At 38.6% G+C, this 21,953-nt stretch overlaps 2 protein-coding genes across 2 annotated transcripts in view; one reads left to right on the top strand and one right to left on the bottom strand.

Annotated features, from left to right (window-relative positions):
• PRELID3A (PRELI domain containing 3A) overlaps positions 1 to 21,176 on the top strand; it is a 67,950-nt gene extending 46,774 nt beyond the window's left edge. Inside the window, exon 7 of the transcript XR_004620052.1 lies at positions 21,160 to 21,176. The gene's annotated coding sequence lies outside the window, so the exon portion shown is untranslated. The remainder of the gene's footprint in view (positions 1 to 21,159) is intronic.
• The window catches only part of SPIRE1 (spire type actin nucleation factor 1), a 213,812-nt gene that overhangs the window by 12,987 nt on the left and 178,872 nt on the right, over positions 1 to 21,953 (bottom strand). Inside the window, exons 10-13 of the mRNA XM_034642187.1 lie at positions 17,515 to 17,687; positions 14,684 to 14,774; positions 4,420 to 4,562; positions 1,880 to 2,053 (exon numbers count right to left, since the gene is read on the bottom strand). Coding sequence (XP_034498078.1) covers positions 1,880 to 2,053; positions 4,420 to 4,562; positions 14,684 to 14,774; positions 17,515 to 17,687 — 581 coding nt within the window. The remainder of the gene's footprint in view (positions 1 to 1,879; positions 2,054 to 4,419; positions 4,563 to 14,683; positions 14,775 to 17,514; positions 17,688 to 21,953) is intronic.

The raw sequence follows: 21,953 nt of genomic DNA, 5'->3' as shown, positions 1-21,953 counted from the left end.
TAGTTACTAGAATTATTTTTCATTATTTTTTTTTTTCAACTGAGAAAAAGTACTAATTCAACACCCCCGAAGCCAAATTAAGCCTCGGCCTTAACAGAGCTTGCTGAGATACTAATGCTCGAACGTGCGAGGCGCACTCAGGCTTTAACAGTGAGCGAGAGCTTTGCGCTGGGCTTGGTCACTCCTCCTCATGCCCTGGACTCTGTCAGAGCCAGACACGGACTTGAAAACCCGCCTGCTTCCCTGTGCGTCAATCTCACTCCCAAATTTAGGAAAGGGAAGCTAAATCTGAAAGAGTTTTAATAAAGATTCCAATATGCTATAGAGATGAGCCTTTAGAACTTACTTCATATGTATGTCACTAAAATCACTAAACTTTTGTTCAATATTCTGGTTACATCTAGCATTTAGAAGGGTCAGAGTTAGGGAGCACAGGAGTCCCAGAGCATAATGTAGACTCTGGTTTCTGAGTCACAGAGAGAATGGGAATATGCGTACTTTATACAGTATTTTTAATGAGCAAAAACTTTGTAAGTAGCAGATATCTGAAAATTATCTAAAACCACCATTATTTTCTTGAGTTTTTAATAAACCCAAGGCAGATTTAAATTAAAATAGCACCTATTAAGTTTGATTACTCTTCTCTTTTTTCAAGTTCAACTTTAAAACTCAAAGTGAACTCTCTGCCTACAGTAATAGTATAGCCTTAGTATACAGAGATCTCTGTTTGGGGAGAATTGATAATAAAAATGAAAATGCCAGCAGATCTTCAGTAATAGTAGTAAAAATGACAGGAGTTAAAATGCCATCCCTGCACCTGACCATGTACTGCCCAAAGGGCCAGATCTAAAATGGGAAAAAGAATAGAGATCTATCCTCTGTTTCATGACAGTAAGACGAGAAAGGAATTTGATGTATTTCATTTACGTTCAGTGTCTCCTTCCCAAACCAAGATGGGAAATAAAGATTAACAAAGAAACCAGCTGCTGGTTCATTTGTCAAGGATAGGTTTAGTAAATAAAGGACCTAGGAGAGCCAGGACCCCGTACGAGGCGGAACGTGCCAAGCAGCTGTAAACGCCGGCAGCATGGTGGCAGCGCGCGCTGCTCTGGGGGCAGGGGAAGCTTTCAGCTTAGTTCGAGGGCTTCTTACTTCACTGGGGTTGGGCAGGTATTATATTTTCTTTAAAAAATATATTCTGCATGAAAAACTAAAAAATAATGAAATGCATAAATTTAAAATATTTAAAATAACCCCATTAATAAGAGGAAAACTTAAAATTTCTACAGAGAAGTGGGTTGTCATAAAAACCACTTAACACCCTGACCCACACAACACAGCTCTGTGAAAGATGCTGGGGAACAGAGAGATCCTGAGCCCAGGGTTGGCACATGCTATGGGTGCACAGCCCCTTGGAGCTCATGGTGGGGTGTGCGGGAAAGGGGGAATGACATGGTTCCATGGGTGGGGGAGTCCCCGTGGCTATGTGGCCTGGCAGAAGGCTGCTCTGTCAGCTGAGTGAGGGAGCAAACGCTGTTCCGATGGCGGGAAGGCCCGGGGAGGAGAGCACCCCGCAGGCTGTCAGGGAGTGCCTCCTGCACAGGGAGAGGAGATGGCATTCCTCCTGTTGTACAAGTGGGTCACTCACAGGTCCCTCTAATCTGATGCTGCATTTTGAGTTTGTTGTCCTTTCAAGGTCATTTTCCTTTCAACTGAGATCATGGTGTCATCTATGCATCCTACACAAGACTGGAATCAACGATCAGAAGCAAAGTGCCCATCTAAGCTGTTAATTGTTCAGAGTGCGGTAGTTGTGGTATCACTGTCAAAGAGATAGAGAGAGTAAAATAATTCCCAGAACCAGCAGAAAGAGGCCAACCTTTGAGGATTTCCACCTGCTGGTAAAAGCTCTCTCACACAGATAATACATAGCCCCTGCTACCCCAAACATGGCTGCTTCAAAAGGATGAGAGCTGAGCAGAGAAGCTGTTTGTATGGTAGAAAAAAGTGGTCGGAAAGGCGTCCTTGGCCAAACACTGGTTATCCTAGGAACCTGAACAATAGATAAGGGGAAAAGAAAATGGCAGGGGGAAAAGAAAAGGAGAAAATAATGCTGAACATGAGTGACCTACAATAGTGGTTACAGAGCATGAAAGAAAAACAAAACAAAACAAAACAAAAACAAAAACACCACTGAGGACGTTAACGGTAGATTCCACGTGTGTGACCACACCAACATCTGCTCCCGTATGTACAAATCAGTAATCACACCAGGAAATGATTCCTAGAGACTCTCGGAGTTCACGCAGCAGACGCTTAAGATGTTTCTAACTCGGCTGTCCTGGGAACAACTGCCTCCTGGCCTGTGAGAGCGGGGGTGGGGAGCGTGCACCAAGCAGCACCTGCTCCCCAGCCCCTGGGGAAGGTACTGAAACACACGCTGCCTCTCACTTAGATGGGCAATCATCCTCAATCATTTGACCGAGTGGTGAAAAAAATCATGTTTTAAACATTCTAAGGAAAGTGAGGGAGATACAATAAAAAATAAAAACGAAAACCAATGAAGACGTTTCTGCCATTTTCAGTGGAGGGGTTATAAATACAAAATGATTGCTCATTTTCTTAAATCTAGCTAAAGTTTTAAATCGTCATACTTTTAAAAATGATACTTACCAAGCTAGAGGGCACTACCACAAGACGAGTATGACTTTATGGATTTCCCAAAACAAGCTACTAGCAAGAAGGGTCACTACTCTGACTTGGATGTTACTTTGTCCTGGCGGGCGCCCTGGGCCCTTCGAGGGAGCTGTGGTTCCATGTGGAACCTGAACGCCATCCAGTGCTGAAGAGAAGTGCTTTCCCACCGCCTTTCACTGAGACTCTTCTCTGCGACTGCAGGTTGGTTTTATCTTGCTCTTTTTTTTTTTTTTTTCAGTAGTAGATAATATATTTTTTTTAATTTTATTTTATTATATTGTGTTGCCACAAAAAATAACTCACAGCCTGACCTAGAACACACTAAGAGTTCCCCTTTGTCAGGAATACACTTCTGGGCCCTCCATGTGGGCTGAGGGTCTTTCTTCTTTTACTTCTATGGTATTTTTTCTCTTCTATTCAAAACTTCTCTTAGTAGCTGAAATTCCTTTTAATTGATCTGACAGTTCGTCTACATCGATAATTTTTAAATTTAACATTAACAATGGCGTCATGTGATCACAAGGCCCAGTACACAGCTGAATGATAAACTGGCTTCTAAGAGAAAAGTTGGGTGAAGAGAAGAATCCCCTCATTATTGGACTTGTGATCTCTTACACACTTTCAAACTGTGACAATAACTATATTTTGCTAAAGCAAAAAGTTGTTCACATTAACAAAAGTCTTTGGATTCTGAAGTTTGAACTTGTCTGGTTAGAGTTCTGTTCTTCTACTGGTAAACCACTGGTGAGGCTATAGTTAATCACCGTCTCAGTGATTATTTAGGAGTTAGAGGAATTCTATCAGGAATTGACATACAATCACTAGTTCTTTAATCAAACTGTTGGGGAACAGAGATGACTGATTAAATTGCAACACTATTAAGCTCTGTTCAAACTTGGTATCTTCACAATAACCACACTATCTTCCTCTACTTTGAGGGAGGGACACCTGTTATTGCTTCATTTGAACCCTTGATGATTCAAGATTGTGTAAAAATATGGCCGAAAATATGGAATAAGCAGATTCCAGTGCTTTTTATTCATGAGTATCTGAGAGAACATTAGCTATTAGGTTGCTGGTAGAATTACTGATTGAAGTCTTCATTTCACCGGCAAATATTTGTGAAGTCAAGTGGGACTACAAAAGAATCTTTGCAGACCTCCCTTGGTTAGAGAGTCTGTGACTTCTTCCTGGCAGGGGCTACTGCCCTGGGAATCAAAGCCACTAGACAAACCTGAAGTCTTGGGAAAACAGCAAAACTGTCATCCAGTGCAAACAGCAGCTTTGGCTCCAAGATCATAAAACATACTGGAAAACAACGTACAGTGGTTTCTAGGGGATCAAAATTCTCCCCTCCTATTTCTGCCTCAATAAAATAGTATACTGTAGTCAGACGCCACTAACTTCTTGATGAGCTTTAACAATTTTTAAGCAGACTAATTCCCTTTAAAAAGAAGAAAGCATTTAATAATAATACATATTTCAACCACTGATAAGTCTTCTAAAAAAAAAGTACTTTAAAATGAACAAAGAATGGTCAAATTTCATTTAGGTTACTGTTAGAGTTGGTTTTCTTATGATATTAAAAGCAAATAAAAGTGTTTAAAGTTCATTTTAATGTTTGAAAGTTTTTTCCCCCTCCTAATTATCATCTAAAGAAAGCTAATAATAACAGGCCTCTAACTGATCCTTAAGTGACTATGAAGTCCTCCAGTTACTTACAAGAGATCGGGAGCTCTGCTTCGATGGTGGCAGAAACTGTCTTACATTTGTGGGTGTTTCCTTTTCAATGGAATGTCGTCTCTGGGGTGGCTGCCGTCTCTCTGGCTGGGGTGTTGATGATATGGGCAAGAATTTTGGAGGCTCTAAAGAAATGAAAGGGACCAAACTGAAATGAACTTTCTTACAAAATAAAAATCTTAAGATTCTGAATTTCTAACAGAAAACCCTTTGTCACTTGTGACAAACACTGCTTTCAAAGATGAAGTGGTTATTTCATTAGAGGGTTAAGACTGGAGGTCCTTATGGGGATACTATGAGGATTGTTATAGAAAAATCTCTGCAAGATAAACTTTCCTAGAGAAATCGTGAGGAAAAAAGAAAAAATATTTTGTATTTTTAATATTCATTCAAATTTATACATAAAAGCACAATTATAGTCTCAGCTTCGTACATACAAATGCCCTCATGTTATATACCACAGAATTTTGCAATTAGAGTCTCAGGCATGTAAAACATGTAAATTTTGTAAAACTACATATTCTGTGTGTCCAAAAAGACTCCCATGTCATGCCAAAATTTTCTAGTGTACAGTCCTTTTATATTCTCCTTTTTAAAAGATGAAATATAAAAACTCTTCCTTTTTGATGTTTATCAAGACATTTTGTCTTCAGATTTAAATCAAGCTCTATTTAAATTTCGAAAAGTAAATTCCAGTTTTGATGTTAATATTGTTAACACTGCTCTCTTCTACCTAGTAATATTTTGGGACAGGGTTTAAAAGGAGAATGTTTTAGGGTTTGAATGGTTCTGGATTCACATTGTGAAAACGTAAGAAGAACATTAGAAATAAATTATGTTGCTAACCGAGTTTTTTTTGGTACTTCCTCCTACTCTCTCTGCAAAGTAAGCCTGCTGCAGTGTTGTGGGTGAAGAAAGTGAAAGTCAACACAAAGTTAAAAGTGACCCATCTATTTGGACTGTCCCACCAAGAGAAATCACCAAATAAAAACAACACAATTTCCACAATCAAGAAAGATACAGAAATCTATTATGTGATTTAATTGAATCTCTATGATATTTAATTGGCCTGGCCAAATACCAATTATAGGTAATAACCAAGGTCAGCTCCTACTGTTCTTGATATAATCTGATTAAGTAAATCAAAATATTAAAGAATTTTAATCACTAAAAACCCCACGTGTATAAGAAATCAAATCAATGTTCTAAGAATATCTTAATATATAAATGTTTTCCTCCTGGAAAGTTTTTTTTTTCATTGCAGTAAAACATACATAAAATATATTTAGTGCATTTTATTTTTTTAAAAGATTTTACTTATTTATTTGACAGAGAGAGCACGAGCAGGGGGAGAGTGAAAGGGAGAAGCAGGTTCCCCGCTGAGCAGGACCCCGGGATCATGACCTGAGCTGAAGGCAGACACTTAACCAACTGAGCCATCTAGGCGCCCCTGCCTTTTTTTTTTTTTTAATATTTATTTATCTACTTGAGAGACCAAGCAAGCACATGAGCGGGGGTAGGGGTAGAGGGAGAGAATCTTCAAGTAGCCTCTCCACTGAGTGTGGAGCTCCACACAGGGCTCAACCCCACAACCCCATGAGATCTTGACCTGAGCCTAAACCAAGAGCCTGACGCTTAACCAAATGAGCCACATAGGCACCCCTACTGTCTTTAACTGTACAGTTCAGTGGTATTAAATATTTACATCATTGTGCAACCATTATCATCTTCCATCCCCATAACTCTTCATCTTGTAAAACTGAAATTCTGTAACCGTTACAATAACTTCCCATTCTCCCCTACCAACAGCCCCTGGCAATTACCATTCTACTTTCTTTCTGTATGATTTTGACTACTCTGAGAACCCCATTATAAATGGAATCATACAGTATTTGCCTTTTGGGATTGCTTTTTTCCCTTAGCAAAAGGTCCTAAAGGTTCGTTGGTGTTGTAGCTAATTGCAGAATTTCCCGTTTTTAAGGCTGAGTAACGTTCAATTGGATAGTCCATATTTTGCTTAGCTGTTCATGCTATTGTGAATATTGCTGCTCTGAACGTGGATATATATCTCTTTGAAACTCTGATTTTAATTCTTTTTTTTTCTGCTTTCAATTTTGCTTATATAATCAGAAGTAGAATTGTTGGATTGTACGTAACTCTATTTTTAAATTTTTGAGGAGTCACCATACCGTTTTCCACAGCACCTGTACAATTTCACATTTCCAACAGTGTACAGGGTTCCAATTGCTCCACATTCTTGCCAACACTTGTTATCTTCTGGTTTTTGTTTTGATAGTGGCCACTTTAATGGGTAGGAGGTGGTATCTCACTGTAGTTTTGTTTGCATTTCCCTAATGATTAGTGATACTGAGAACCTTTTCATGTGCTTGTTGGTCATGTGTATGTCTTTGGAGAAATGACCATTTGAGTCCTTTGCTCATTTTTTAATTAGGTTGTCTTCTCCGTTGTTGAGTTTCAGGACTTTCTCTATATATTCTCTGAATATTAATCCTTTATTAGATATATGACTTGAAAATAATTTCTCTTCTGTGGGTTGCCTTTTCATTCTCTTAATATCTTTTAATGCACAGAAGTTTTCTATTTTCATAAATTCTGATTTGTCCATTTTTAAAAATCTGTGCCTTTGGTGTCATATCCAAGGAACAATGCCAAATCTAATGTCATGAAGCTTTTGCCCTATCTTTTCTTCTAAGAGTTTTATTATTTTAGGTCTTACATTTAGGTCCTTAATCCATTTTGAGTTAATTTTTTCATATGGTGTTAGGTAAGGGTCTAATTTAATTTTTTTATAAAGGTTTTATTTTTTTATTTGACAGAGAAAGAGAGAAGAGTGTAGCAGAGGGAGAGGGAGAAGCAGACTCCCTGCTGAGCAGGGAACCCAATGTGGGACTCAATCCCAGGATCCTAGGATCATGACCTGAGCTGAAGGTGGACACTAAACCGACTGAGCCACCCAGGTGCCCATTTTTTTTTTTTAATTTTTAAAACTTTTAAAAGATTTTTTTATTTATTTGAGAGAGAGAGAGAGAGAGAGAGAGAGAGCGCACACAAGCAGTGTGGAGGAGCAGAGGGAGAAGGAGAAGCAGACTTCCTGCTGAACAGAAAGCCCAACTGGGGGCTCCCTCCCAGGACCCGGAGATCATGACCCAAACAGAACGCAGATGCTTAACCGACTGAGCCACCCAGGTGCCCCTAACTTCATTCTTCCACATGTGGATATCCAGTTTCCCCAGCACCATTTGTTTAAAGATTATGTACCCATTGAATGGTCTTGGTACACTTGTCAAAAATCTTTTGACCAGGGGCGCCTGGGTGGCACAGCGGTTAAGTGTCTGCCTTCGGCTCAGGGCATGATCCCAGCGTTATGGGATCGAGCTCCACATCAGGCTCCTCTGCTATGAGCCTGCTTCTTCCTCTCCCACTCCCCCTGCTTGTGTTCCCTCTCTCGCTGGCTGTCTCTATCTCTGTCGAATAAATAAATAAAATCTTTATAAAAAAAATCTTTTGACCATATAGGGTGAGGGTTTATTCTGAGCTCTCTATTCTATTCCATTATCTCTATGTCTGTCTTTATGCTACTACCAGAGTGTTTTGATTACTGTAGTTTGTAATAAGTTTTGAAATCAGGAAGCACAAATTCTCCACAGTTCTATTCTTTTTCAAGACTCTTTTGGCTATTTGGGATCCCTGAGATTACATAAGATTTTAAAATGGGCTGTCTTCTGGGGCACCTGGGTGGCTCAGTTGGTTAAGCATCTGCCTTCGGCACAGGTCATGATCCTGGAGTCCTGGGATGGAGCCCTGTGTCTGGCTCCCTGCTCATCGGGGAGTCTGCTTCTCCCTTTCCTTCTGCCCCTCCCCACTGGTCGTGCTCTCTCAAATAAATAAACAAAATCTTAAAAAAAAAAAAAAAAGAATGGATTATCTTCTATTTCTGCAAAAATGTCATTGGCATTTTGATAGGGATTGCCCTGAATCTGCGGATCACTTTGGGCAGTGTAAACATTTTAACAACAGTAAATCCTCCCATCCATGAACACAGGGTCTATTTCCCTTTATTTAAGTCTTCTTTGATTTCTTTCAGAAATGTTTTGTAGTTTTTAGTGAGCAAGTCTTTCACTTCCCTGGTTAAGTTAATTCCTAAGTATTTTATTCTTTCTGATACCATCATAAATGGAATTGCTTTTCTAATTCTAATTTCCTTTTCAAATTATTTATTGTTTGTGTATACAAATACAACTTATCTTTGTGTGATTTTATATTTTGCTACTCTACTGAATTCATTTATTCTAAAAGTTTTTTTTTTGTGTGTGTGTGGAATCTTTTAGGGTTTCCTTACATATAAGATCATATTATCTATAAAGAGATAATTTTACCTTTTTTTTTCCAGTCTGGCTACCCTTTATTTCTTTTTCTTGCCAAATTGCTCTCCCTAGCATTTCCAGTACTATGTTGAACAGAAGTGATGAAAGCAGTCATCCTTGTCTTGTTAATGTTTCTTAAAGGAAATCCTTTCAGTCTTTTACCACTGAGTATGATGTTGGAGGTGGGTTTTTCATATATGGCTTTTATTATGTTGAGGTAGTTCCTTCTATTGTAAAGTTCCTCCTAGTTTATGAAGTTTTATTTATGTATTTATTTATTTATTTTATTCTTTTCTTTTTTTTTTTAAAGATTGTATTTATTTGACAGAGATGGAGACAGCCAGCGAGAGAGGGAACACAAGCAGGGGGAGTGGGAGAGGAAGAAGCAGGCTCATAGCGGAGGAGCCTGATGTGGGGCTCGATCCCAGAATGCCGGGATCATGCCCTGAGCCGAAGGCAGACGCCTAACGACTAAGCCACCCAGGCGCCCCTATAAAGTTTTTATCATGAACGGGTGTTCAATTTTGTCAAATGCTTTTTCAGCATCAACTGAAATAATCCTGTGGTGGTTTTTCTTCACTCTGTTAATGCAGCACATGAAACTAATCAATTTTTATATGTTGGATCATCCTTCCAGTCAGGAATAAATCCCACTTGGTCAGAGTATATAATCCTTTTAATATACTGCCAAATTTTGTTTGCTAGTATTTTGTTAAAGATCTTTAAAAAAAATCAGTATTTGTAAAGGGCACTGGTTTGTAGTTTTCTGTCCTTGTAGTGTCTTTGTTTGGCTTTAGTATCAGGGTAATGCTGGTCTCATAAAATGGGTTAGGAAGTATTCCCTCCTCTTCATTTTTTTGGGAAATGGTTGAGAAGGATTGGCAGTAGTTTTTTAAAAATGTTTGGAAGAATTCACCGGTGAGGCATCAGAGTCAGGCCTTTTCTTTGTAGGGAGAGCTTATGCTTACTAATTCAATATCCTTACTATAGTTGCTGGTCCAGTCAGATTTTCTCTTTCTTTCTGATTCAGTCTTGCTAGGCTTGGCATTTCTAGGAATTTGTTCATTTTATCAAGGCTATTCAATTTGACGGTAATTGTTCATGATACTCTCTAGCTCTTTTTATTTCTGTAGAATCAGCAGTAATGATCCCCCCTTCATTTCTGATTTTAGCAATTTGAGTCTTCTTTTTTCTTAGTCTAGCTAGCTAAGGGTTTGTCAATTATGTTGATATTTTTGAAGAACCAATTTTTGGTTTCATTGATTTTTCTCCATTGTTTCCCTATTCTCTATATTTTATCTCTGCTTTAATCTTTATTGTTTCCTTTCTTCTGCTAGCTTTGTGTTTAGTTTGTTCTTTTTCTAGTTCCTTAAGTTGTAAAGATAGGTTGTTGGTTGGATGGTTCATTCATTCCTTCCTTTCTTAAAACCAGAACATTTATTGTGCAACTAATCACTGAAATTTCTTGTTTTTAACATGTTTATAGCAATAAATTTCATCTTAGCACTGTTTCCACTGTGTCCCATAGTTTTGGTATGTTGTGTTTTCATTTTCACTCATTTCTAAATATTTTCTAATCTCTCTGGTGATTTCTTCTTTGATGCATTGATTTTTAAAAAGTGTGTTAATTTCCACAATTCTGTGAATTTTTCAGTTTTCCTTTAGTTAGTGATTTCTAACTTTGTCCCGTTGTGGCCAGAGAAGATACTTTGTATGATACCTACCCCTTAAAATCTATTGAGACTTAACTTACAGTTTAACATATGGTCTATCCTTGAAAATGTCCCATGTGCCCTGAAGAAGAATGTATATGCTGTTGTTGGGGGGAGTGTTCTGTATATGTCTGTCAGATCTAGTCTGGTTTATCGTGTTGTCCTGGTCCTCTATTTCCTTATGCTCTGTCTGGTTGTTCTATCCATTATTGTGAGAGGGTACCGAAGTCTCCAACTATTATTGTAGAACTGTCTATTTTCCTTCATTTCTGTCAGTTTTTGCTTTATATATTTTGACGGTCGGTCATTAGGTGCATAAATGTTAATAATTGTTCTATCTTCTTACTGCACTGAACCTTTATTAATATAGTGTCCTTCTCTGTCTCTTGTAACTTTTTTCTGATTTAAAGTCTATTTTGTCTGATGTCAGTATAGTTTCCCCAGGTTTCTTTTGGTTACTATTTGCATGGAATATCTTTTCCATCCTTTCACTTTCAATCTGTTTGTGTTTTTGAATCTCAAGGGAGTCTCTTCTAGCCGGCATATAGTTGGATCATGTATTTTTATCCATTCTGCCAACCTCTAGCTTTTGATTAGAGAGTTTAATTCATTTACATTTAAAGTAATTACTGATCAGGAGGGACTTCTGTCATTGTGCTATTTGTTTTCTATATGCCTTAGAGCTTTTGTCCCTCTTTTCCTTCATTCTTGTCTTTCATGTTAAACTGATTTTTTAAATAATAAAATGTTTAAATTCCTTTCCCATTTTCCTTTTGTGTATATTCTGTAGCTATTTTCTTGGTGGTTACCATGGAGACTACATTTAACATCCTAAAATTATAACACTCTGATTTGGATTTATAGCAGCTTCATTTCAATAACATATAAAAACTCTGCTCTTCCCCAGCTTGGTCTCCGTCCCTTTTGGCTGTTGGTGTCACAAAATTACATTTTTTTTTAAAGATTTTATTTATTTGACAGAGAGACAGACAGCCAGCAAGAGAGGGAACACAAGCAGGAGGAGTGGGAGAGGAAGAAGCAGGCTCCCAGCGGAGCAGGGAGCCCGATGCGGGGCTCGATCCCAGCACCCTGGGATCACGCCCTGAGCCGAAGGCAGATGCTTAACGACTGAGCCACCCAGAGGCCTCACAAAATTACATTTATACACTCTCTTCCCCAAAGTATACACTAATAATTCTTTTAAGTGCATTCGTCTCTCAAATTACATAGCAAACAAAAAGTGCAGTTATAAACCATTTTTACAATACTATTAGCTTTTATAATTGCCCGTGTATTTCACTGAGATCTTTATTTCTCCTGTGACTTTGAATTATTGTCTAGTGTCCTTTCATTTCCCCCTATAGGACTTCTGAGCATTTTTTACTGGGAAGGTCTAGTGGTTATGAACTCCCTCAGCTTTTGTTTATCGGGAACGTCTTAATTTCTCACTCACTTTGAACAACGGTTTTGCTGGATATAAGACTGCTGGTTGACTTTTTTTAAGCACTTTGAATATACAGATTTTCCCCACTATCTGAAAGTACAGCATTCCTGTGAAACCTTTTGTAAGCTGAAATAGCAACTGAAGCATTCTGTAAAAGTGAAAATCCTCTTTGGATTTCTTTTAGTTAGCTAAAACAGGTATTAATGTTGATCTCTCATAAAAAGTGAAGTGGTGTAAAGCAAACTTTCATATAGTGGTGTGGAAAGCTGCACTGGTCCAGGATCTTCTGGCCACCAAAGTTTCTGATGAGAAATATACTGAAAATCTTATTGAGGATCTTTTGTATGTAGTGACTCATCTCTCTCTTGTTCTGTCCTTGGCTTTTGCAAGTTTGATTACAGTATGTCTTGGTGTGGGTCTCTTTCATTTTAGTTGAGCTGCTTGAATGTTTACATTCATGTCATTCCTCAAATCTGGGGAGTCTCAGCCATTATTTCTGTAATTATTCTTCCTGCCCCTTTCTCTCTCTCCTTTCCTTTGGGGACTCCCACAGTGCATATGTTGGTCCACTTGACGGTGTCCCACAGGTCTCAGTCTCTTTTCCTTTTTTTTTTTTTTTTAAAGATTTAAAAAAAAAGATTTTATTTATTTATTTGACAGAGAGAGAGAGGCAGCAAGAGAGGGAACACAAGCAGGGGGAGTGGGAGAGAGAGAAGCAGGTTTCCCGCTGAGCAGGGAGCCCAATGCGGGGCTCGGTCCCAGAACGCTGGGATCATGACCTGAGTTGAAGGCAGACTTAACAACTGAGCCACCCAGGCGCCCCTCTTCAGTCTTTTTTCTTTCTGTTCCTCAGACTTGATGCTTTCCATTGTCCTATCTCCAAGTTTGCTGATTCTTTCTTCTGCCTGTTCAAATCTGCCTTTGAATCTTCTAGTGAATTTTTCATTTAAGTTATTGGAATTTTTGGCTCCAGAATTGTTGTTTCATTCTAGGTTTTCTAGCTCTTTACTGATCTTTCCATTTTGTTCACATACTGTATTCTCGACTTTTTCCACATCTTCTTTTATCTTTGAGCATTTTAAAGCAGTTTTTAAAAAGTCTTTGTTTGGCATATCCCCCTCTTTTTCTGGGACAGTTTCTGTTGATTTATTTCTTTACTCTGAATGGGCCATACCGTCCTGTTTCTTTGTATGCCTTGTGATTTTTTTTTCTTGTTGTTGAATATTGGACATTTGAGTCTAATAATGTAGTAACTCTGGAAATCAGATTCTGCCCCTTTCCCAGGGTCTGCTGTTTTTTGTTATGGTTTTTGTTTATTGTTTTCTTGATTGTTGTAGGCTCTCTCTGTGCTGAGGATCAGCCTGAGAATGTAAACTTAAGATCTTCTCAGGTCTTTTATGAGCCATTCTCTGGGCATGCATTGTCACTTTATAATTTTCTCTGTATACGTAGTTTCTGAATATCCTAGTCTTTAATGTCTGGCTCCCAAAAGGGAAAAAAGCTAAGAATGAAGGAGGTGGGTAAGGAGACTAGCCCTTTAGATCCCCTGGAAGTCACTTTAGCATTCAGGGAACTTGCAACAAAGCAACAATAATCACTGCCACTTTGTCTACACCTTTGGAATCAGATGCAGCAATCAGAAGACAGATTCTCAATATTTGGAGGACTGGGTCCTTTTTGCCCACCCTAGCTCCTGTAAGCTATGTGCAAGCTGCTTCAGGAACAGTACATTGCTGCCTGCCATGTGGCTGGGGGTGGGGCACGAGTAGCAGCTATTGTGCTAAGAGTTGAAAGTGACTGAAATTAACCACAATTTTTCATCTAAATCTTCCCATGGAAGTTGAAAGCCTTCAACAGACTCAGAGTTCCAAAGGACTTACATCAGACAGATTCTGCCAGTACAACTGTTGTTGAGGTGGGAGACAGATTCCTGGTGCTTCCTACTCCACCACCTTCCCAGAATCCTCTCCCTTAATGTGTAATTTTTAAATCTTTTATAATGATCTTATACACAAAAAAAGATTATTAAAAACATTTAGAAATGTGGTGCCTGGGTGGTTCATTTGGTTGGGTATCTAGCTCTTGATTTCGGCTCCGGTTGTGATCTCAGGGTCATGGGATCAAGTCCCGCATCAGGCTCCACGCTCAGTGTGGAGTCTGCTTGAGATTCCTTCCCTCCGCCCCTTCCCCCACTTGTACTCTCTCTCAAATAAATAAATAAATAAATATTTTTTAAAAAAGCATTTAGAAATTAGTTAACTTTAGATTTTGTGTTCAGAACCTATGAAGAGTTATAAAGGCGTTTTTACTATCCATCATGTATGTGGGTATGGATATGTGTATATGTGTGTGGGGGTGGGAATGGTAACAAGTGTGATTATTTAGGGCTCCCAGCTTAAATTCAGACAAGGAGGTAAATTAATCTAAAAAATACACACAGACAGTTGACTTTTCCCCACAACTATTATCTGTAAACCCAAAGGTGACTGATCTAAGTTAAGAACCTGAGGCCCAGTTATCAGTTCAGCCCTACCTTACTATGTCACTTTAGGAATATAACAATATTTCTGCTCCAGACTAGGGAAAATTCCAGGGTTAGTTCCTTCTACCCTAAATGATCACAAAGCACTCTGGGATTCCCTATTCTAGGTCCAGTGTGTTTTTGAAGGAATCAGAGGCTAGTTCTTTGTACCACAAATACTCACTCTTCCTCGTGGACACAGCCTCTACTAAGGGATCTTCAAGGAAGGAGGGAGATACACTGCTGCTGCTGGTTGACTTGTGTAGAGTTTCCTCCTGAGAAAGGTGTGGGAAGAGAAATAGAGAGACTCCTAAGATACTAGTGCTCTCATGCTAATAACATTTTACTATTAGAGATTTATTTTAATGTGAGGCACCAAATTATGTCAAAGGTTCAAGGCAAATAGAAGACAAGCTAGAATTATCTAAAATTAGACAAGCGTGGGTTTGTATCCTGGCTCTGTCCCTCATTAGGGTGATGTGACACAGCAAGTTTCTCATCTCAGTATCATCATTTGGTATTTAATACCATCTTTACACTGCACTATCGGATCAGATGATATAATGCACTCAAAATGCTTAACATTACCAGGCACACAGTAAATGGTGGTTAATATCATTTTAGGGAAGTATTTAACACATTTATAAAAGTAATAGATTGGTAACTGCATGAAAGTAGATACTATGTGTCTCATTCATTGTTGTTAGTAACAAACCCACTATTAGTAAGTGATGAATAAATATTAATATTTGTTGAATAAATAGATGAAAATAAATATTTCACAAAACATATGAATCTAGAAAAATGCCTAAATTATGCAAAATAAAATTTAAATTCCTATTACCAATGAGATGAGACCTTCTTAATTTGTTTCAGATTATACCAAGATGAAGTACAATATTTATTCATGAAAAATTTATTATCTACTATGTGATGGAGGGTATATATGAACCACAAGACAATGTATTTCCATAATATCTACAGAAAATTGCTAAATATTTTTAAATGTGCAAGAAAGAAAATTAGGTTAAAATATTCACCTACGACTGTGTGAGACAAATAGTGAAAAATCTCTCTGACTTACTTAAAGCGACTTTAAGAACTAATTTAGCCATTCACAATAAATGGCCTCACCTAAAACCTACTGCTGAAAGCACTGGTTTCACATAAGCTACAACACAAAGGATCTGGTCAAAGAACAAGAGATGAAAAAAGGCTGTGTAAGCCACACAGTTCAAACAAAGAAGGTCTGAATGGTGACCTCCCCACTCTTGGTATATACCATGAAGACTAAATCAAGCAATATAACCAAAGCCTTAACCCCAAACACGGTGTAGAGGTCACACAAATCTCAGAAAAGCTAGCAAGCAACTAGAACGACCTCCTTCTGCCTACGGAAGGTCAAAAGGAAATAAAAGCCAAGATTATCTCTTAGGAAAAGAAAAAAGGAGCCATACACAGTAGTCCCAAATAATTATGAGGTAGGTGCCACCTTGATTTAAACAGCAGAACCCCTCCCCCACATACCTCAGCCCACCTTACCCAGAAACATTTTTAAAGCCCAATTTTACAGAATTCTGAGCATGTCCACATGCCCCACACCACTCCTCTTTACAGTTCTGACTTGCTCCCACTGTGAAATGGGCTCAACTAAGAGCCCATCCTGGGGCAGCCAGGTGAGTGCAAGTCGGTCAGTAAGAGACGGAGAAGTGGTGAGGACACTTTTGGGATTTGCTCCCAGAAGCTGCTGGTGATCCTCTGCCCCTGCAGGCCCACACAGGCAGCTGCACTCAATTTCTCACTACTTGAAAACTAATCTTCGTTAGGCTTAGTTCCTGGCCCAGAGGAATCACACTCAGAAGGTGCCAGCGGACTTGGAGGTCAGATCTCCTCAGAGAGGGGGTGTGGGTGTAGACTCCTGCGTGCTTGTCCTGTCATGTCCATTCCCTCGACTAAACACTTTCTGCCTGGCTGGGGGATCCTGATGGTCTCTGATCTCTGACACTATTGCCAGGCCTGCTTTCTGAAACTTGCTTGTTTGTACTGTCTGATTCAGCTACTGAGTGTCTCTGACACTCACTAAACTAGGCCTTTTCTAGTTCTACATCCTGACCAGTGACTCTTAACCAGGTCCTGGTTGGAACAAGGTCACTTCCAGAACTCCTGCTCCTTCAACTGCTGCTTTGCTCCAAGGGTGGTACTGAAGGCTGCCAGAATCGTCTCAGAAACCAGTCTGGGTGATTAAAGAATAATTCCTTAATTCTAACTTGGATGAATGTGGAGCGGATGGAGCCAGCAACCACGACAGCAAACAGAAGCGGGGAGGCTGGCTCTGTGTGTATTGTCTGTCTGGCAGGGCCTAAGGGAAGAGAGAGGCCAGGAGGTAATTTCATTTTACACAGTGGAGATACATAATACTGACGCTGTAGACAAAGGGCTTGACAGAGATTTGGGAAGCACTAGCACCCTGGCTATTTCTGGAAAACAGGGAGGACGTGAGATCTTCCTCCAAAGGGCAGCAGGGGAAAGATGAAATCTGGAGAACCCTAGCAGAGTTTTCTTTTGCAGATCTGTCTATTGGTATTACTATTACAGAAAGAACAAGCTTCACTTTGGATTGGTTTGTGTGTGAGACAGAGAAGAATCCATGGAAAGATACTTTTCTTTTTCCTTCCCCCAAACAAAGGGAAATACCCTGAAGATAATACATTTGCCTTTCTTTTTTTTAAACTTATTTTAATACCACTATAATCTAAGACCATACAAATATTTCAAAACTCATTCCATAAACTATGAGCACTGTACTAGTCTTTCTGAAAAACCAGTGTTTTTCAGAATCCACTGTGAATCCACTGTTTCATTTCCTGCTAAACAAATGGATTTCAACTTTATTGACTGAAAGATGGGAAGAGATTAAGCAACAACTGAGGCAACATGGTGAGTAAACTAGGTCAGAGAGGGCTCACATTCTGAACATGGAGTCAAGGTGTGTGAAGCAGGCCGCCACGGACTCACCTCGGAGTCAGAGCTGTCCAGCTCGGCCAGAGTGGGAGCTTTGAGGAGTTTCTTCCGTGGCACAGGCACCTGCTGTGCGGCGCTCAGCCCATTTTCTTTCTTTTGTGATGTTAAACCTCCATTCACCATCGAGGAGTCCACAACGTTCTTTGGAGGTTCAGGGGTAGTCACATCTGGCAAAAGAAAGGCAAAAGCTTACCTTTTCTCAAGCTAAGAAAGGTGATCCGTAGACCAAATTCACTTTCGCAAGTACCGGCACTTGGCAGCACAAACCACAAGCCAGGTAACATGGCATTTCCATGTCACACAAATACAACACAGAGGCTTGATATAATAACACTTATGTATATAAAACATTTTTGTTAGATAAGAACCGTCAGATTAAAGAAAACCTTTAGATGAATAGTGACAGATTCACATTTATACATCAGAATTTAGAGCTGGAAGGAATCCTATAGACAACTGACTATAACTTCTTAATCTTGCAGAGACCCAGAGAGGCTAGTTTTACTTTATAGTCTCCAAAGAGCTAGTGACAGATGGATCAAAGTGGTGGCATACACAAAGCCATAGCAGGCATATGGCTTTAAGATTTGAAAATGGTTTAATTTAAAAACCAAAATAGTGAATAATCTATATTTATATAAACGTGAACACAAAGAATCTGGGACACATTCCCTTGGATAAAGCTGATTTAGATTAACTATTCAGAGCTCAAATCTGAGTGGGAAGGCAATACAACAGATCAAAGAAATGTGGCAGCAGAGTATAGAGTATACAGAGTACAGAACACAGAGTACATAATGTTTGAGTACAGAGCATGGAATATACAGTATAAAGTATAGAGTACGGAGCACAGAGTAGTACAGAAGGTGCAGAGCAGGGAGTATACAGAGTATGTAATACAGAGCCCAGAGTATAGAGAGTACAGAGCACAAGGTATATGAAAGCACACAGTACAGACTACAGAATATAAAGGATACAGTATACAGTACAGAGTACAGAGTATATTTTTGTAAAGTGAAAGACTTTATTTTGAATATGCATATTATTCATTCAATTTAATTTTTCGTAGTGCATAGCTATGTGTGGAAGTATACAGGGAAAAATAAACATTAGAAATACCTTAGGATGGAAGTATACAGGCAAAGATGACGTTCAGTACATACCCATGAACAGGCTTAGAAGCATCATAGGACAGCATCCATTAGAAAAGAATGAAAGCCATGCAAAAAATCTATCCAAACCATGGCAGGCAAATGCAATCAGTACAAGTTATAGTTTCTTGTATAGGACAAAAGTATACATGTTCTTTGGATTTAAAACATAATATAAATAAATATGGTTTGGCTTTTATGCCCAAACCAAAAATCTCTATAGAAGTAACAAGTGTGGATGCCACATGTGACAAGAAAACATTAAAGACCACAGTATATAGTCTAGAGTAAGCAGTACAGAGGAGAGTACGGAATATATAGTAGTACAGAGAGTACACAGAGCATAGAGTATATATTGTATAGAATACGGAGTACAGACTAGAGCACAGAGTGCAGAGTACAGATCATAGAACGTATAGAGTATGTAGTATGGAATACGGGGTATATGCAGCATGTAGTATATAGAATGTACAGAGCACAGAGTATATAGTATGCAGAGTACAGGGCACAGAGTATACAGAGCAGTGTGCAGACCACATACACAGTACAGAGTACAGAGAATATAGTAGGCAGTATATAGTAGAGCACACATAGTACAGAGTATAGACTAGAGAGTACAAAGCATAGAGTACTTTGTATAGAGGTACATAGTATAGAGGACAGGTTATATAGTATAGAGCACACAGCACAGAATGTAAAGTACATAGTATAGAGGACAGGTTATATAGTATATATATAGTACATAGTATAGAGGACAGGTTATATAGTATAGAGCACACAGCACAGAATGTAAAGTACTGAGTATACAATAGAGTACAGAGTATACATTACAGTAAGATGCAAATTTTTGGGTTCAAAGTCTAGCTCTGCTGCTAGTTGTCTGACGGTAAGCAAGTTACCTAACCTCTTGTTTCATCATCTGTAAAATGGGCCTAACAACAGACATGGGCTCTTTTTGAAGATTAAGTTAACAATTGCATATAAAATACTTACTCAATACTGTGTGTAATAAAGGCAACACACAATAAATCTTGGCAATTATTAACACTGATTTTTATCTCTATTTGTAAGTAAATTAAGGCTCAGGGTGACTCAGCCAGTTACACAGCCAGTGTGTGGCCCAGCTGATACTTGATTCCTTGTTAGTATATGATTCTAAAGGCCACCTTTTTGCCCCTGTAACCTGTACTTACTCTTCTAATGCAAGTGGAACTAATTTTCTTCAGTATTTCAAATGATGTGTTAAACACAAAGTTTGATAACTACTAAAGTAGGGCATTTACAAGTGAAAAAAATAAAAGTGAAAAAAAAAAAGCAGTCACCGCATAATTTAATTTACAGACCAACAACACGAAACTGATCTTTGCACGTGGAATAGTCTGTGAAACTCCTGTGGTTGAAGGTAAAGGGTACACTAAGCATGAAAGTGAAATAAGACATGATTAAAGCTCCTTTAGGAGGGAAAGCACTGTAACTGCATTACTGTAAAATATAGCAGCTTCCCTCCCAACATACAATTTTTATATGCTTGAAGTGTAAGAGGTGGATTTCTAGGAAACATTCAGTTAATAAGCGTGTTCTGGTATAAACTTCCTTGACATTATTAAAAGAATCATGAAAATTATTATAAATGACATGTATCTAGTTTAGTATTTACAATTTTTGCTATTTTTAGAGATCAAAAAGGTCAGAGCACATGCCCTTGTGAACGAGAAGAAAGGGTCTGAGTAAGCAAGAAAGGAGGGAGGAAGGGAAGACATGGAAGACAGACAGATCAGTCTGTCAATCATTTATTTAACATAAAATTTTTCATAGAAAACTTGACAAGACATGCTTTAATTTTCTTATTCCCTTTCCAGATGTTAAGTAGCTATAACAAAAACATAACTGGGGGAGGGGCTGCACTGAGGGGGACTAAAGGGCAAAAGCAGCAAGTTTTTACAAAAATTTAAAGGTTAAAATCTTTATTTATTTTATTTTTTTAAAGATTTTATTTATGTATTTGAGAGAGAGAGACTGCCAGCGAGAGGGGGAACACAAGCAGGGGGAGTGGGAGAGGAAGAAGCAGGCTTCCCAGCAGAGGAGCCTGATGTGGGGCTCGATCCCATAACGCCGGGATCACCGGGATCACGCCCTGAGCCGAAGGCAGACGCTTAAGGACTGCGCCACCCAGGTGCCCCTAAAGGTTAAAATCTTTAAATAAATCTTTCCCAAGAGGGTGTAGAGAGCAATAGGCTGCCACACTTAACAGAAGAATTGAGAAGCTTTCCAGAGAGCAAAGGAGGAAATGATTAGGCTAACTGATTAATTCCTATTCAAGGAAAAAGGTAGTGTTCAAATGCGGTCTTGAAGCATATTTTAAAAGATCTTATTCTATAGTTTATCTTATTCTATACACTTCCTGTAGAATTGCTCATGTTGTTGTAGTAGTTAGGCTCTCAAGAGAAAGCACAAAGTTAAAACACACACATCTTTTGTCTCCTCTTAGCTGCCCGGATTCCAGTAGAGGCGCCCACATTGCAGGTACTGTGAGAAGAGAAACCATCAGCTTTCCGAGGTGGGTCTCACATTTCCATTCCTCCAAGTCAGAGTTTCCCTATGGGTGAGACCACTAGTAGTGCATGGAGGAACACTGGAAGTTTTAATGGTTATATATTTATTTTAATTCTTCAGAAAAAAATATATCAGATACATGGCTTTATAGATGTTTTTCCTTAAGAAATTTAAAAAAAAAATCATGGATGGTATATTAAAATAATTTAAATAATACTGGTGGTACTTAAAGCCTGGCAAAAATCTGACCTGAAGTTTAGGGAATACTGTTGAGTGACCATGGCTGCCATGAGTTCATTTCATTCTCAATGCAGGAGTTTTGAGAAATGACCTAATAGCTCTCTACTTGTCTGAACACTACTATGAGGTTGATAACTGCATTTGAGCTCAGTGACTGAAATAATAACCTTGTACTGAATTCAAAGCTTTGAGATAAATGGAATTGATAAAAAAAAAATTATGGAACAGGTTTCAGGATGATCTCCACATATAAGACTAAATTATGTGTATGATTTTATCTCATACTTTATATATGTAAAAGACCCACTGGAACACATTTTTAGAGAAATTTTTAAGTAGTTTGATTACTAATAACTTTCTGCTCCAATGAAGAAATCCTTATTATTACTTCAAAGTATTAAGTGAGAAAACCAAGGAGTTGTACCTCTATATAAGATAGAACTTCTTGAGAAAAAAATGGTGATATTTATAAGTAAGCAAAAACATTTA

This window comes from Ailuropoda melanoleuca, chromosome 14 (assembly GCF_002007445.2).
Source record: "Ailuropoda melanoleuca isolate Jingjing chromosome 14, ASM200744v2, whole genome shotgun sequence".
NCBI classification, from domain to species: Eukaryota; Metazoa; Chordata; class Mammalia; order Carnivora; family Ursidae; genus Ailuropoda; species Ailuropoda melanoleuca.
This window is presented reverse-complemented; position numbering and strand designations above follow the sequence as displayed.